The following is an 18,180-nucleotide window of genomic DNA, read 5'->3' as shown; positions in this document are numbered from 1 at the left end:
GCTGACTGTGCTGGTGAAACACTCCAGTGACTATCGCTTGCTTCTGAATACAGAAACACCCAACAGCTTGATTTCCCAGACCTGTATTTACAATGAAGGGAAAAATTACATGACATATATGGATCAGTGTCTCTTCAAAACAAAGTAATAAACGAGTGCTTATTCTCTAAAAGTTTCCTTAAAAGATGCTGGTCATAATCAACCCAAAGAAACATTTTTCAATCCTGTTTCTATGAAAAAAGGACTTTACCTTTTTGCTGCAGTGGAAATAACCAGACAACATAGGTAAAACATGGGTTTGAGTAGATGACCATGACACTATAGCATCAAAAATATTTTTTTTTTTTTTGCAATGAGTTTTGCCTTAATAGGTTTTAGAAAGTTTTATATTGTACTATGTAACAGCTAATTCATTTACAACTAGTGAAAGGTGATGCTTACAGTTCTTTTCTCTAAGAGGCCGGAATAATTTTTAGGACTTGGATAATTCTCTTTTAGAACTTGGATAATTCTCTACTGTTGGATTCACAACGCCTTTTTTTTTGTTTTGGCTTTTTGGCTTTTAGGGCCATACCTGCTGCATGTGGAGGTTCCCAGACTAGGGGGTCCAATTGGTGCTGTAGATGCCGGCCTACGCCAGAGCCACAGCAACTCGGGATCCGAGCCGTGTCTGCAACCTACACCACAGCTCACGGCAACACCAGGTCCTTAACCCACTGAGCAATGCCAGGGATCGAACCCAAGTCCTCATGGATGCTAGTTGGGTTTGTTAACTGCTGAGTCATGATGGGAACTCCTGGATTCACAATACTTTTTACATAAATATAACTTGGTCTAATATATAGACTGCTTGTACTTCATTAAGTTATAGTAGGGAAATAACCTTATTGCATTATTTTAGGAATAGTTCTACCGGTTCTTTTTTCATTTCTTTCTTTCTTTGTTTTTTAAGGGCTGCACTTGTGGCATATGGAAGTTCCCAGGCTAGGGGTTGAATCAGAGTTACAGCTGCCAGCCTATGCCAGGAATCCCAGCTGCATCTGTGACCTACACCACAGCTCATGGCAATACCGGATCCTTAATCCACTGAGCGAGGCTAGGGATCGAACCCGTGTCCTCATGGACACTAGTTGGATTCGTTTCCACTGAGCCACGAAGGGATCTCCTGATTCCTTTTTTAAGCAGACAAAGAAAGTATTTCAAGGAAAACTTATAGGGCCTAGTATGAACTGAAAACAAGCTATGAGATCTGACCTCTAAATTTTAAACTTAAGAAAAAAATACTCAAAGTAATTTTGTATATTCCATTTGTTCTTTTTACTTAATGTGGAAAACATCACCTGATACACACTCTGAGCAGCAGGAGAAAGACAACATGGCGTTCTCAAAGAATTATCAGCAACAGAACCAAATTAAAGATTTAAAATATCATATGCAGTTATCAATCTACGTCAACTATTTCCCTCTGCTTCCTACACAAACATCATTTAAAGACAAAAAAAAAAAAAAGGGCTTAAAAATAATTTAACCAAAAGGGAAATGGAAACATAGAGACTTATTAAAACTTGCTTTAGGTAATTAAGTAAAACTGACGGTAACAAAGGAATTAAAATTCATCCTCTCAAAACACTTGTTTTCTCCCTGGATCACAGGAAGTAGGTCCAATGGAGTTAACCTACTATGGAGGGAAACTGTGAGAAAACACAAATCTAAAGATAATAAAATACTTCTGAAACATACTTTCATAGAATATTGTTATCACGGTATTCTACTTATCAACTATGAAAATTCTCTTTTTGGTGCTGAAAAATACTCTAACACCCCTTGGGAATATCAACAACATTCATATTAGATTTTAAGAAGAAAATTTAAATACCCGTTTTAGTCTTTCATTCTCTTCCATGAATTTTTTGGCAGCCTTGTTGGTACTTTCTGCTTGACTTTTAAGTACTCCTTTGTTTGATAACTCTTTTGCCAGCTGAGTAATAAGGGTAACCAGGCGTCTCAACACTCTAAGAAAATAAAAAAATGTCAGAGTAGTGTATCAGAAACTGCGACCTTAAGCAGTAATTATCCAGTGACTCCCCTTCGGGTATGGGTGTGGAGGCGGGTGATGTTTAAGGGAAAAAACCATATATGTATAAATATATATATTTGGCTTCACTCATGGTATATGCAAGTTCCTAGGCCAGGGGTCGAATCTGAGCTGCAGGTTGAACCAACGCCACAGCTGCAGCAAAGCCAGATCCTTAACCCACTGCACTGGGCTGGGGATCAAACCCATGCCTCCCAAAGACATGGACATGTAACCCACTGTGCCACAGGGGAACCTCCAGAAATATATACCTATTTTTAATCCAAGACTTCTAGTCAAAACAAGCCTATGTCTCATTTTTTTAAAAAAAAAATCTTTGCTAGAAGACTAGCATTTGTAATGAAGATTCAGTGGTACCTATTTTCTTTGTAGAGGCCTTTGGCCAGGAGAAATAGAAAACTGAATTTCAGTGTGGCAGGGCTAGGAAGAATTTTAATTTTACCTCAGTTCAAAATTTGCTATTTAAAGAGCACTATGTGAGGCTGGCCAAACCTAAAAACTATTCACTGACTTCTATTTATGGGTAACTTCCATTGTTAGCAGTACTAATCATTATCTTCAGTTATTCATTCAACAGATTATTTTCTCAGGGACTGGTTAAGTGTGAAATGCTGTGCTAGGCCCTGGGGACTTGGCAGGAAACAAGACACAGTTACTGCTCTCAAAGAGATTAGGTTCTAGTTGGGGAGGCAAGAGTTAAAGCAGTATTTAAGGAGTCCCTGTTGTGGTGCAGTGGAAATGAATCTGACTAGCATCCATGAGGATGCAAGTTCGATTCCTGGCCTCGCTCAGTGGGTTAAGGATCTGGCATTGCCATGAGCTGGAGTGTAGGCAGCAGATGTGGCTCAGATCTCGTGCTGCTTTGGCTCTGGCACAGGCCAACAGCTACAGCTCTGATTAGACCCCTAGCCTGGGAACCTCCATATGCCGTGGGTGCAGCCCTAAAAAGAAAAAAAAAAACAATGAATGACACTTGAAAAGTACATATACCACACATTCTGTGGGAGTGTACAACAGGAGACGCACCTACTATGGGGGAATGTTGCTTATGGATCTCAGCTTTCCTGAGAAAGGGGCTGAAGGGTGAGTTGAAATTAGCCAGAGAAAGAGGAAAGGGAAGAGTTTGTGCCGAAGGAAAAGCTGGCATGAAGATCCTAAAGCAGAAAGGAATTAGGTATACAATCAGAACTCTGATGCAGAATGAATGAATGAATGAATGAACAAACGAGCAGTGCAGGGCAGTGTGGGTGGAACGCGGCAAACATGTCAGAGAAGCGTATGAGAGGAGGCTCCAGAGAGAAGCAGGGGCCAGACCATGCAGGGCCTTAGGGGCCTATCAAACCTACAAGCCATGACTATGACGTAATATTTGAGTGTGTCATCTGAGTTCTTTTATAAAGATGTTAGCAGACGAAATAGCCCAGAAGAAAAAAAATCTATATAAAATAGGCAGAAAAAAATGAGAAACATAAATCATGTTTTAAAATTGTGCTTAAAAAGGCAACTTACAGCCAAAAAAATAATGAAAATCCAGAAATGTAAAGATTTCTTTGAGACCTAAAGAGTTTCATTTGTGTATGTTCATAGGCAGCAGGTCTGCTAGCTGAGCTCCTTTCAATGGCATGAGCTGAGGAATACTTTCTTACTTCTCTTACAGCATCTATTAGAGAAAAAGAAGGAAATATTACTTTCAGCTTTAAAGAATACAAAGTTATTATTAAAATGGGAAGCAGTTTTAGAATAACTGACCAAACTTTTAGACAATGGACTACTTTAGGTGGAGGCTCTCTGTCTTTCCTCTGCAGTACCTGGGAGGGTATCACACTCAGTAAGTGGATAGTGGTAAACTTCGAATGTCACTGCATTTTGCTTTTTACTATTCATCTGGTACTCACCATCACTGCGCTCTCACCTCTAGCTATACTGCATCTATTATCTTTTACTTTTTCTAGCCCTAACAGGTTGGTTAAAATTCAACCTATTGACAATAACATATATCCCACCACGACCAATTCCAGGAGACTATCTCATTTCTCTTATTGCACTAGTATTTTATTATATCTATTATTCCCCCCCTTTTTTTTCTGGTCTTTTGTCTTTTTAGAGCTGCACCCTCAGCATTTGGAGGTTCCTAGGCTAGAGCTTGAATTGCAGCTACAGCTGCTAGCCTATGCCATAGCCACAGCAACACCAGATCCAAGACACATCTGCAACCTATACCACAGCTCATGGTAATGCTGGATCCTTAATCCACTGAGGCCAGGGATCAAACCCACAACCTCACAGTTCCTAGTCGGATTCATTTCCACTGTGCCATGACAGGAACTCCCCCTCACTTTTTTTTTTAAAGCTGAAGTATAGTTGATTCTCAAAATTTCAGGTGTACAGCAAGGTGATTGAGTTATATATTTGTATTCTTATGCATTTTTTTCATTATAGATTATCATAAGATATTGAATATAGTTCCCTGTGCTATACAGGAGGTCCTTATTTATTTTATATATAGTACACTATTACTTTAAATTATTTATTAAATTGTTGAGATTTTAGAAATAGTTGATTACACTGATGTTTCCACTGACATAGATGGGTTAAAATGAGATTGATCTATGGTGGCACATGGTCTCCCAACTGGCTTGTGGATGGCACCTGCTCCTGGAAATGTTCAGATAGCTGCTCTTTGACGCATTTAATTCTGCTAAGCCTTTAGATTCAGGGGAATCACTTCTTTCTAATGGAAAACAGATTTCATATTATAGCATCTATAGTGCACTCTTAGTCACTGGATTCTTGTAGTCCTAGGGAATATATCTGCTTAGAAGTCACAAAGGCCATCACTTCTTTCTAATGGAAAACAGATTTCATATTATAGCATCTATAGTGCACTCTTAGTCACTGGATTCTTGTAGTCCTAGGGAATATATCTGCTTAGAAGTCACAAAGGCCATTGGAGGAGTTCCTGTCATGGCTCAGCAGTTAGCGAACCCAACTAAATCCATGAGGATGCAGGTTTGATCCCTGGCTTTGCTCAGTGGGTTAAGGATCCAGCGTTGCTGTGAGCTGTGGTGTAGGTCGTAGACAGGGCTCAGATCCCACGTTGCTGTGGCTCTGGCATAGGCCGGTGGCTACAGCTCCAATTCGATCCCTAGCCTGGGAACCTCCATATGCCACAGTTGCGGCCCTAAAAAAGACAAAAAACCCACAAAGGCCAGTGGAGTTAACCAAGTAGGTTGCTCCTTTCATGTGGCCATCAGCATTCACAGGAAAGAGTTATTGCCATACAGGAGAGAGATTCTAGGTGGAAAATCAAGGCCATTTTTACCACTATTCTAATTAACTAATTATTATTTTTTTGGCTGCACCTGTGGCACATGGGAGTTCCCAGACCAGGGATCTAATCCGAGCCACAGCTGTGACCTACGCCACAGCTGCAGCAATGCCGGATCCTTAACCCACTGTGCCAGGCCAGGGATCGAAACTGCGCCACTGATGAGACAACACTGGATCTTTAACCCGCTGCACCACAGCAGGAGCTTTAAAAAAAATAGCAGCTTTATTGAGATAAAATTCACATACCATAACATTTACCCCTTTGTATAATTTGTGAATAATTCAGTGGTTTTGAGTATATTCACAAAGTTGTGTAACCCTCACATTAATATTTTCATCAACCCAAAGAAAAACCCTTATATTCCATAAGAATATCATCCTTCCCCATCCCCCATCTCCTGGTAAACACCAATCTACTTTCTATTTCTCCACTTTTGGCAATTATGAATAATATTGCCATGAACATTCATGTATAATTTTTTGTACTGACACAGGTTTTCATTTCTCTTGGTACAGACCTAGGAGTGGAACTGCTGGATGACAACTCTACATCTAACTTTTTGAGGAACTGCCAAACTTTTCCAAAGCAGCTGTATCAGTTTACATTCCCACAAGAGGTGTATAATGGTTCCAATTTCTCCACATCTCCACCAGTACTTGTTATCTGTGTTTTTTTTTTAAATGATTTTAATTTTTTTCCATTGTAGCTGGTGTTAACTGTGTTTTCGATTACAACCATCCTGATGGGTATGAAGCGGTTTTGTTTTGTACTCCCCTGATGGCTAATGTGTTATGGATCATTTCACATGCTTATTGACCATTTGTGTATCATCTTTGGAGAAATGTCTATTCAGATCCTCTACCCATTTTTTTTTTTTACTCACTTTTAAATTGGGTTATTTGCCTTTTGATTTGTTCTCCAAATGTCCATTATACTTTTGGGGCGGGGGCAAAACGGCGGCATAGGGAAATTCCCAGGCTAGGGGTCAAAGTGGAGCTACAGCTGCCAGTCTACATCACAGCTCATGGAAACAGTGGATCCTTAACCCACTGAGTAGGGCCAGGGATTGAACCCGCATCCTCATGGATATTAGTCAGCTTCATTTCCGCTGAGCTGCAATGGGAACTCCTTTTATACATTTTTTTTTTCAAACTGGGAGTTACATAATGGGCATTCACTGCATATATTTATGTCTCTTTGGCCTCTTTTTAATGTAGAATACACACAAAAAGACACTGACTAAATTGACAGGCCAATTGTTCTATAGAGTCCACATATTCTAGATTTATCTGCCTATGGTGTAGTAATTTATCTGACTGTAGTAACTTGTTTCCAAAAAAAAAGTAACTCCTGTATTTCCAAAAAACTAGGCATCAGATATAAAGATGTGATTGGATCAGGTTTAATACTTTTGGCAAGAATCCTTCATGGCTGATACCATAAAATTTAGCCTGACCCATACTTTTTGTTGCTAAATTTGATTACTTGATTAAGATGATGTATTAGAGTTCTTAAGAGAAACAGAACAACAGAGTGGGTGTGGGGCAGGGGTGGTGGAGAGGGAGGAAGGGAGGGGAGGGAGATACTTACTTAAAGGAACTGGGACATATAACTGAGATATAATTCACATACTGTAAAGGCTTTTTAGGTCCAGTATTTTGAATGGGACTAAGCTGAATCCACAGATCATTTTGGGAAGAATAAACACTGTAATGATAGTGAGTTTTCTAACTGATAAAAATATCTTCACTTATTTTCACCTTCTTTAATTTCTTCCAGCAATGTTTTTGTAACTTTCATTGTTGAGATCTTGTACATCTTTTTTTTTTTGTCTTTTGTCTTTTTGTTGTTGTTGTTGTTGTTGCTATTTCTTGGGCCGCTCCCGCGGCATATGGAGGTTCCCAGGCTAGGGGTTGAATCGGAGCTGTAGCCACCGGCCTACGCCAGAGCCACAGCAACGTGGGATCCGAGCCGCATCTGCAACCTACACCACAGCTCACGGCAACGCCGGATCGTTAACCCACTGAGCAAGGGCAGGGAGCGAACCCGCAACCTCATGGTTCCTAGTCAGATTCGTTAACCACTGCGCCACGACAGGAACTCCCGATCTTGTACATCTTTTATAAAGTTCTTTTCTAAGTTTTTTTTTTAGGCTTCTTAGTGTACTTATAAAAGGAATTTTTAAAGATTTCACTTTCGAATTACTGCTTATAGTACAGAAATGCACTTCATTTTTTTTCTTTCTTTTTGGCTATGTACGTGGTATGTGGAAATTCCCAAGCCAGAGATCAAACTTACACATCAGTGACCCAAGCCTACAGCAGTGACAACACTGGATCCTTAACCCACTGCACCACCAGGGCACTTCTAGGGCTGTTTTATTTTTAACTTGTAATCCTTTTGCTTTCTATTTTTTTTTCTTGACTTATTATTATCTTGGTTAAGAAATTATCACTTAATTGAGTAAAAATAGTGAAAGTGGACATCTTTGTCTTGCTCCCAATATATGGGGCTAACTTTCTTTTCTTTTTTTTTTTTTGTTTTTAGGCAAGAAATAGATTTATTAGGACAGGACGCTTGTGAGAGATGCAAGCAGGCAGGCATGGAAGCTTTTGGGGCTAACTCTCAAAATGTGACAAAGGATGATGCTAGCTCTAGGTTTTGCAGATGCTCTTTATCAGAATGAGGAATTTTCCTATTTCTAAGTTGCTAACTGAAAAAAAAAAGATTCAATGTTTTCAATATGTTATAAAATAGTTAACACAATAAGACTAGTTAACAACTATTACCATGAATAGTTACAGAATTTCTTTTCCTTGTGATAGGAACTGTTAAGATCTACTCTTAGAGTTTCTGTTGTGGCTCAGTGGGTTAAGAACCTAACACAACGTCTGTGAGGATGCGGGTTTAATCTCTGGCCTCACTCAGTGGGTTAAGGAGCCAGCCTTTACTGAAAGCTGTAGTGCAGGGCAGTTTCAGCTCTGATCTGGTGTTGCTGTGGCTGTGGTGTAGGCCTCAACTGTGGCTCCAATTCAACCTCCAGCCTGGGAAATTTCATATGCAATACAGCATTTTAAAAATTTAATTTAATTTAATCACATCTGCAGCATGTGGAAGTTCCCAGGCCAGGAACTGAACTTGCTCCACAGACCTTTAATCCACTAGGCCCACTGGGGAACTCCTACAATATCATATTACAGACCACAGTCACCATGTTGTATATTACAACGACTTGTAACTGGAAGCTTGAATCTTTTGACTCTTTGCACCCATTTCACTCATCCCAATGCCTGACAACTACCAATCTGTTCTCTGTATTTATTAAGCTTGATTTTATTTTACATTTTTAAGATTCCACATATGAGTGAGATCATACAGTATTTGTCTTTCTCTGACCTATTTCACTTAGCATAATGCCCTCAAGGTCCATTCACATAGTCACAAATGGCAAGATTTCATTTTTTTTAATGGCTTAGTCATTTCTCACATTGCCTCAATAATGTAGTAAAAGCATGATAACCACTACAAAACAACTAAAAACAACAAACAAAATAGTACTTATGAGTTATTGTGAGCAGGCCAGAGGAACCAAATAGTACTATGCAGGTCGTTATTCTTTGGCAATGAAACATGAATAATATACCTAAATCCACTATGCAAAAAAATACTAAAGATTAAGCAATACCATCAGAGAATAAATGTAAATAGTCATAGAAGGTACTTGTAGAATGAATCACTTGCATAATAATGAAGAGCCCATGTCTGAAAGGTGGGGTGGGGGAAACAATAAGGGGAGGGTGTGACACAGTCAGTTTTCTATAAGTCACTTGGAAATAGTCTTTTCTGGGATCACTGTGGAAGCTTTCAAATTCCTGAGATGCATTTCTGCTCACACTAAATTTATTCTCCTGGGTTCCTGCTTCCTTTCTGCCTGTTCCAACTTGCTTTAAAACACACACAGATGCACTCACACTTTTCAGTTAGTACCGGCTCGAGGAACATAAACACCTTGTAATGATTACCTTATTGAGAGATAACCAATAAGGAAAAAAAAAAATCCAAAATAAAAGATGAATTAAGTTTGAGTAATTCAAACTACTGGGTTTGGATTATTTATACCAATGGCAGTCTAGTGGATGAGAACACTGGACTAAGTACTTACATACGTTCTGCACTTAAACCTTCTAACACCTCAGGGAAGCAGGTGTTACTACCCTACTGTTGTGAAATGGAAACACTGAGGCTTTGTGGCTAAGTCCCTATCTGCCTGTCTTTACCATCCACGATTAAAGCTCCTGCGTTCATCATTTATGTTCTGATTCTTTGGGAATTAATTACTCCCTTTGCCCACACAAGTAGGCTCCAGCCAGTAGTCAAGATTCTGCTTTGTGTCCCTGACCCCTGGCCATAGTTTATCCAATGAGGACAGGACACCTGATGCTAGCTGGTCAGATTTTTTTCCCTTAGAATTGGAACTGGGATTCAGAAATGGCTAGTGAATACATGTAGCTGGAGTGACAAAACTTGGCGACTGTATGATGCCTATTTAGTGCCCTGGGAGTAGAGTCTGGACAGATAAGGAAGAATGAAGTAGACCCAGGGAGAACTGCCAAGATACAAAAAGGACACTTCAGTGCCTAGGAACATGGCTTCCTTCCTTCCCTGGGCTGCTCTGAAACAACTCTCTATTTTATTTTAAAATTCCCCTTTCTTGCTTAAGTGAGCTTGAGTTGGTTTCTGATATAAGTAACCGAAAGAAACTTGGCTGAAGTTTCCCTTCCTTATACGGATATGTGACAATTTTCAGTAGAAATTCTTATGATAATTTTAGAGTTAGAAGGTCACAATATACTTCCAGAGCTGGTAAGAGCTTCAGAGATTATTTCCTCTCTCCTTACTTTGCAAATTGATAAGCCAAACTCAGATGAAATGACATTCCAAAGGTGTTTTAGTTCGCTGGTGGCAAAGTTGGGACCTGTTTTCCTTAATGTTTTTTACTTGCTTCGTGTTATTTCTTCTATGACTGGAGATTCAATCACTAACATTAATAACATACCATTAATGAGACAAGTACATTTTAAACTGAGGCACAAACCCATTCACACCCTGATACAATTACCTACTCATACCTTCTCACACCAGTTACTCCCAGTTCATAAAGAGGATTCCACTTCAGAGGTTGGTGGTATGGAATGTGAAAACATTTTCTCACAAAACAGTGGCATCCATGGTGGTTATGGCCCCAGGTCGGCCCCTGTAAAACCTACCTAACCCACAACATAATTCCAAGGGAATTCTGAGGGAAAAGATACTCTGCAACGGGTATCAAAGGCTCATGTGCCAAGAGGTAGCTGGGTAATCTCGGACAAATTAGTTAATCTCTCAGCTACTCCTAAAAAACACAGTAATTATTTAGAATCATGGAATTTCCGGTTTGACAAGAACCTTAAAGGTCTACTTCTAATTTCTAAGATACTTGTTATCATGAATTTTCAAATATGCTGAAAAACTAGTATAATAAACATATTTCCACCACATAGATTCAACAATTGTTAGCGTTTTGCCATATTTGCTGTACTTGTCCTTTTTTTTTTTTTAAAACCATTTGAAAGTAAGCTGAAAACATAATGACACTTTACTTCTAAATATTTCAGCATGCAGCTCCTAAGAATAAAGATATACGCCTATGTTACAGCTATTGGTAAATGTTTTCTATAAAGGGCAGATAGGTTTTAGACCACATGGTCTGTTTCAGCTTTCCCACTCTGCAGCTGTTCATGGAAACATGCACAGATAATACATAAACAAATACACGTGGTTATATTCTAATAAAACTTTATTTATAAAAATAGGCATTTGGTCTGCAGGCTGTAGGTTGCTGACTTCTGCTATATAATAATAACACTGTTATAACAACTAAAGTTAACAATAATTGCCTCAATATTATCTAACAATTAGTCCACACTCAAATTTTTGTAGTCTTCAAATGTCTGTGTCGTTGTTTTTCAATCAGGATTCAATCAAGATTCACACCCTACATCTAAAACTCCTTTTGAGGGCCTACTGATTCTATTCCTCTGTTTGTCTCCCTAACAGCTAGGCCCTATGGGTGCCTAGGTCCCTACAATAACAAAGAATTGTATAACTGCTAACTGAAAACTAGGCTATGTATCGCTGCATATAAATCTTAAAACAATGTCAAAGAGATGAAAAACCATTGTACTCTGCTGAAATGTATGCTTAGCATACAGAACAGTAATATCTATCAATTACCTATCAATATATCAATTACCTAGTCTATACGCTATCAATATACTATATAACATAAGGTCAACTGTATACCAAAGGCACCATAAACTTAAATAAAAACTAATGAATTCATTAATAATAATGATAATAACAATTATAGTTAAGCTTAGTCAAAGAAGGAATCAAGTACTTACCTAGAAATAGAACAATCAATAGGACTATAATAGTAAGAAAAGCCTTGTTCCAGAAAGTTGCAATTTTACCCCAGACGCTAAATGAAAAAATCTTCTGCCATCTGTAAAGCAATATGATTACATTAGGTTTAACAAAAATTAAAAGAAAATTTTCAGATACCTTTCTAAATACTGAATTAACACTTTGGTAATTATGTAGTGAGTGAAAAGAATGACAAAATTTTAAATTTTTATGTCATATTAGAGAATTATCAGTTCTTATCAAAAATAATGTCTCATGAAATATAGGACAACTTCTTGCAAATTTATAATAATATGACATTTGCTTATCTTTGGTCTCGTGGCTTAAATATTCTAAAGTAAAAATAACTGAAAGTAAACACACATTGGGAGTTCCTGTTGTGGCTCAGCATTAACAAACCCGACTAGTATCCATGAAGTTGAGGGTTTGATCCTTGGCTTTGCTCAGTGAAGTAAGGATCCGGTGTTGCAATGAACTATGGTGTAGGTCACAGACTCGGTTTGGATCCAGGGTTGCTGTGGCTGTGGTGTAGGCCGGCAGCTGTAGCTCTGATTCAACCCCTGGCCTGGAAACTTCCACATGACCAAAAAGAAAAAAAAAAAAAAATATATATATATATATATGATCAAAATCTTAAAAAGGAGTTCTTACAGCAAAATGTTAAACTCCTGATAGAAGTTATCAGTTTATACCTTCCCTAATAAGGATAATAACTCAGAAATAACAAATATTTATTTTCCTAACAACTAGCAACACTTCAGGAGTAGGGAGATCTGACTCTCTATCCTATTTATTTTTTTAAAATAAAAATAACAGATTCATTTTTAACATCTACTTCAAGTAAAAGAGCTTCTCTACTTTTACCACAGGTAATTTAAAAAATCACTGAGGTGTTATACACATCTTAAATATGTGCCTTGATGGATTTTTATGTATCTATATACCCATGTAATTACCACCCAGATCAAAATCTAAATATGGAGAAAATGAAATAGGGAAATAGTCTAGATAGAATGAACAATATAATCAAAGAAAGTGTGGTAAAAAAGCATCGATTATAAATGGCAATGAGTGGAGTTCCCGTCGTGGCGCAGTGGTTAACAAATCCTACTAGGAACCATGAGGTTGAGGGTTAGATCCCTGGCCTTGCTCAGTGGGTTAAAGGATCCGGTGTTGCCGTGAACTGTGGTATAGACTGCAGACACGGCTCGGATTCCGAGTTGCTGTGGCTCTGGGGTAGGCCGGCAGCTACAGCTCCGATTAGACCCCTAGCCTGAGAACCTCCATATGCTGCGGGAGCAGCCCTAGAAAAGGCAAAAAGACAAAAATAAATAAATAAATGGCAATGAGTGACAAAGTATTCCATCGCACAATTCGAAGTGTAACAATCTTTGCACAAGGGCATTTAAAATGAGGAACACAGAGTTCCCATTGTGGCTCAGGGGAAATGAATCTGACTAGCATACATGAGGATACAGATTTGATCCCTGGCATCGATCAGTGGGTTAAGGATCCAGTGTTGCCTTGAGCTACGGTATAGGTGTATTCTGTAAAGCAAACAGTCAAATTCTTACAACTTAAAAAAGTTTTAAGCAGTATCTGTCATGGTGCAGCGGAAACAAATCCACCTAGGAACCAGGAGGTTGTGGGTTCGATCCCTGGCCTCGTTTAGGGGGTTAAGGGTCTGGCATTGCTGTGAGGTGTGGTGTAGGTCGAAGACACGGCTTGGATTCCGAGTTGCTGTGGCTGTGGTGTAGGCTGGCAGGTGTAGCTCCGACTGGACCCCTAGCCTGGGAACCTCCATATGCCGCAGGTGGGGCTCTAAAATAAAAGCAAAAAAAAAAAATAATAATAATAAAAAATAAATTAATTAAAAAAATAAAAAGTTTTAAGATTATGTTTTGAAAACAACTCTAATTAATAACATGACATTGGTGGAGCGAGGGAGATTGATACAGATGCAGTTTCTTTTGCTTCTATGCTTCTGAACCAAGGACACTATTCAAATTTTACATTACAGAAATCTGCATCTTTAGAAAGAACACATGAGCGGCAACACCTTGATCTAGGTCCAAATGCAAAGTCACATTTCAAATAAACTGACAGTAAAAAAGGGAGCACAAAACAGATCCCCTACAGGGAACAACTAGAAGTTTATAAGGCTAATTCAAGGAAAAGCTAATAAGAGCTACTATATGGAATCCTCATTATAGTTCTGTTGTAAGCACTTTTACATGTTTTGGCTCATTGAATCACCTCAACCACCGTAAGAGGTGGATGCCCATATTACCTCAATTTTACAGATGAGGAAATTGGCCAGAGAGGGTAAATAAACACCCAAGCTCACATAATAGCATAGAGAGCTGGCATGCAAACTCAGGCAGTCTGACCTCTGAGCATGTATGTGTTTTGTTTTGTTTTGTTTTGTTTTTGGCCAAGCCTGCAGGATGTGGAAGGTCTGCGCCCAGGGATCAAACTCACCACACAGCTGGTACCGGAGCCAAAGCAGTCACAATGCCAGAGCCTTAACCCACTGGGCCACCAAGGGAACTCTCTGAGCATGTGTCTTTAACCAGTGGGTTATGTGAGAAAAAAGTAGACAGACAAATTAACTGAAGACTGAAGGCTTTTCTTTGAAGACTATGGTGATTATACACATAAAGATGAAAAGGTGTGGATACACACAGCAAGAACATATCGTAAATGATCTGTATGCATACATATTTTTCTTATGTACATTTGTATACGAGAATATATTTATATAATGTATGTACATATACACACATCTATCAAATAGCTACTTGATTAGGATAGGAAAAAATTATATTTGGCAGGAAGATAATGATCCATAATTTATGGGCCATCTTTCATGGAGAAAAGATCAACTGACAAGAAAAACTCTGTCAATTCTTAAGCCTTATTTACAAGTCAGATGTTTCTTTCTTTTGAATGTAGGATTCTACTGTTGCAAATATTGCCAAAAAACTTAACAGGGTCTTACTGAGGATTTGAAACAAAATTAACAGGATAAGAGATAGGATGATGGAAAAGAAAGGCTGAAAGACAGATTCTTGTCCAGAAATGCCACAGATCACCTAGATAACCTTAGGCCATTGTACACAGAATGAGTGGGTTGAGGGAGTTCCTTGTGGTGCAACAGGTTAAAGATACCAAATTTTTACTGCTGTAGCTCATGTCACTGCTGAGGTGCAGTTCAATCCCTGGCCCAGGAACTTCCATATGCCGCAGTCCAAAAAAAAAAAAGAATGAATGGGTTGAATAAAATCATCCTGAAGACCCCTTCTTATGGTATAATTTTCTCTTCTGTAAGGAAAAATAATGACACAGCTAATAGATAAATACAGAAGTGAGTAGAAATCCAGGCAGGAAAGATGCAAGTTAAAAGTTGTGAAGGATTATCAGACCCTGAGTGTAGATAAAAACTTTCATAAGTCTTTTCTGGTCAAAGGATTTTCCTAAATTTGAGTAGGTTATCTTTAGGATCTCATTTATGAAAGATTTTCTTTCATGTGAACAAATGTCATGAAACATTTTTTTTTTTTTTTTTTAAATGGCTGTACCTGTGGGTCCAGGAATTGAATCTGAGCCATAGTTGCAGTAACGCTGAATCCTTTCTAACCCATCGCTCTGGCCTGGGGATTGAACCTGTGCCTTTGTAATGACCCTAGCCTGTTGCAACTGGATTCTTAACCCACTGTGCCAGAATACAGAGGGAACTCTTGCAACTTTTTTTTTTTTGGTCTTTTTAGGGCTGTACCAGCAGCAATATGGAGGTTCCCATGCTAGGGGTTGAACCAGAGCTATAGCCACTGGTCTATGTCATAGCCACAGCCATGTGGGATCCAAGCTGTGTCTGTGACCTACACCACAGCTCAAGGCAATGCTGGATCCTTAACCCACTGAGCAAGGCCAGGGATCAAACCTGCATGCTCATGGATACTAGTCAGATTCATTTCCACTGAGCCACAATGGGAACTTCTGTCTTGCAACATTTTTATACAAGTATTTCATCATGGAATCTGGATTGAAAACTGAATAAGTGGATCCAAGGCTTCAATTAAAATAGTATTTAAAGCCTTGTGAAGGTCCTTTATTAGCATTTATAATATATTTTCATTAATTCTGTGTGACGATAAAGTAGTAAAAGTGCCATTAAACAAACATTAATGAACTAGTGAGGCCAAAACTAAGAAACATTTATAGGCTTAAATTTCTTTCTTTTCTTTCTTTTTTTTCAGGGCTACACCTGTGGCATATGGAAGTTCCCAGGCTAGGGGTTGAATCAGAGTTGCAGCTGCACCACTATCAGATCCCAGATCCTAGCCAACTCTGAGACCACAGCTCACAGCAAAGGCGGATTCTTAACCCACTGAGCGATCAAGGATGGAACCTACATCCTCATGGACACCAGTGGGGTTCTTAACCAGCTAAGCCACAACAGAACTCCTAAGCTTAAGTTTCAAATCGTCATTCCACTGTCCCAGTGAAACCACTTCTGCATCCATGCTGTCCTGGAAACATCATTTACCATTTACTTTTATTGAGTTCATAGTTCTAATTCAGGTCAATAAAACAAAGGTAAAAGCTGATGTGACAAGGCAGGTGTCAAAAGTATGACTAGTGCTTTATTACATCTATTAATCAACAGAACCAGAAGGCCTACGCCCTTTTCCTTTTAGAATGGAGTTATGTGTACATATAACTTTTATATAAAGTGATATTTTAATATGGTTATTATACATTACCTAATTGGTGTGTGAGTTTATCTTAAAAGCACCTTTTATATAATCACTTAAACTCTTAATCTGAAAATTTTTCCACGACACACTAAACCACCTAAAGAGGTAATGGTAAATTGATTATTGTAAGGATTTGGAGGTTTCCTACCTCTGAGGAGGAATAAAAGGTAGACAGAAGATTAAAATGAGTCCTATTTCAGCGTAAAGAAAAGTCGCAACAGCCGCCCACTGAAGTGTCATTTTTTTTCTTCACACCTAAATAGAGAAAACATTTTATTTTACTCTGCCGCCTTTCTGGGTTAAAGGCCAAGCCCCCGGGGAACAATGCTCCCTCCCCGCCGCCGTCCGACCTTCCCCTAAACCGGAGGCGCCCGGCGGTGATCCGCCGCGGGGCCAGAGGGGAGGGAGCAGGACAAGGATGGGCCTGGAGGCCGGGTCTCCACCTCCCCGGCAGCTGTGCAGAACCGGCCCGGGAGCCCTGGCTGCGCCGCGGCCGTGCTTCCCGTCCACCTTGGCGGCGTCAGCAGCCTAACGCACCCTCCGCTAACGCCCGCGCCCTGGGGGCCCTCCCGCTCCGCGAACGCGCCGGGGGCAAGACCAGGCCCGTGGCCCAACCGCGCGGGGGGGAGTGGCGCGACCCCGCGCTCCACGCCGCCTCGGGCACCGCGGCCCCCGGGGCCCCCGCCGGGCCTTACCCCGCCAGCCGCCGCCCGGCTGCCCGCGCTGCTCCGCGGCCGCCGACGCGAGGGACGTCACACGCCGCAGCGGGGGGAGGGGAGCGGGGCGCGCCCCACCCTGACCCGGCCCCCAGCCCCGGCCGCCGAGCCGCCCGCTCCCTCTCCCCGCTGGGGCCTGGGTCCCCGCCCCCGCCGACCGAGGTTGGAGGTGCGAACACGATAATTAGCAATAATTGTTTTCTAATTGGTGGTGGAGTTCGTGGGTGACTGACTCTTCGATCCCGTGCTTGGGGCTCCCAACTACAACTTATGCGCGAGAGCCAACTTAAAATTTCTGTTTCCGTGGTAGGGGTGCGGTTAACCGACGTTCGGAAAGAGCTTGGGGCAAGGCGCCTGAGCGGGAGCACTGGTGAGGGTGCCGCTAGTTCAGGGGACGCGTCTAAAACGCTCCCCTTTCCTGGTTCGTATTTTGCCATAGGTAGTTTCATGGTCCCGAGTTAGGCCATGTTAAAACAGCAAAGTAATTTGATTGGGTAGTTGGGCCGCATTTTCTTCTAAGAATGTAGCGTCAAAACACACTTCGTGTAACGTTTTCTGCTCTTGTTCAATGGCTGGGAAGAGGAAATACATTATAGGGTGATGTTTGGGGACTGACAGGAAAGGAAAACAATGTGGGTATGGGTTTATTCTTCCAATTACTATTTTACGGGCTTTCAAATTGCGTGAATATACTCAAGTTATTAACGGTTCTCCCCAGTATTAACCTGTTATTAACGCACATGAAAGGTATTATGCTAGAGACAATTGTTTTGAGAACGTTAAAGAAACGATGAAAATAAAGGGGGGTGGTTA

The 18,180-nt window shown here is 40.2% G+C and overlaps 1 protein-coding gene across 4 annotated transcripts in view; it reads right to left on the bottom strand.

Annotated features, from left to right (window-relative positions):
- BCAP29 (B-cell receptor associated protein 29) overlaps nt 1–17,422 on the bottom strand; it is a 45,192-nt gene extending 27,770 nt beyond the window's left edge. The window contains exons 1-5 of one of the 4 annotated variants that reach the window (XM_021102602.1): nt 17,347–17,422; nt 16,800–16,906; nt 11,870–11,970; nt 3,605–3,755; nt 1,877–2,012 (exon numbers count right to left, since the gene is read on the bottom strand). In XM_021102602.1, the coding sequence (XP_020958261.1) occupies nt 1,877–2,012; nt 3,605–3,755; nt 11,870–11,970; nt 16,800–16,891 (480 nt within the window). In that variant the 5' untranslated portion in view covers nt 16,892–16,906; nt 17,347–17,422. Of the gene's footprint in view, nt 1–1,876; nt 2,013–3,604; nt 3,756–11,869; nt 11,971–16,799; nt 16,907–17,001 lie in introns of all 4 variants that reach the window. The other 3 variants (XM_021102603.1, XM_021102604.1, XM_021102605.1) reach the window with 3 other exon arrangements.

Source organism: Sus scrofa, chromosome 9 (genome assembly GCF_000003025.6).
Source record: "Sus scrofa isolate TJ Tabasco breed Duroc chromosome 9, Sscrofa11.1, whole genome shotgun sequence".
Lineage (NCBI taxonomy): Eukaryota > Metazoa > Chordata > Mammalia > Artiodactyla > Suidae > Sus > Sus scrofa.
The sequence above is the reverse complement of the archived record's forward strand: the minus strand, read 5'-3'. Positions and strand labels throughout refer to the sequence as shown.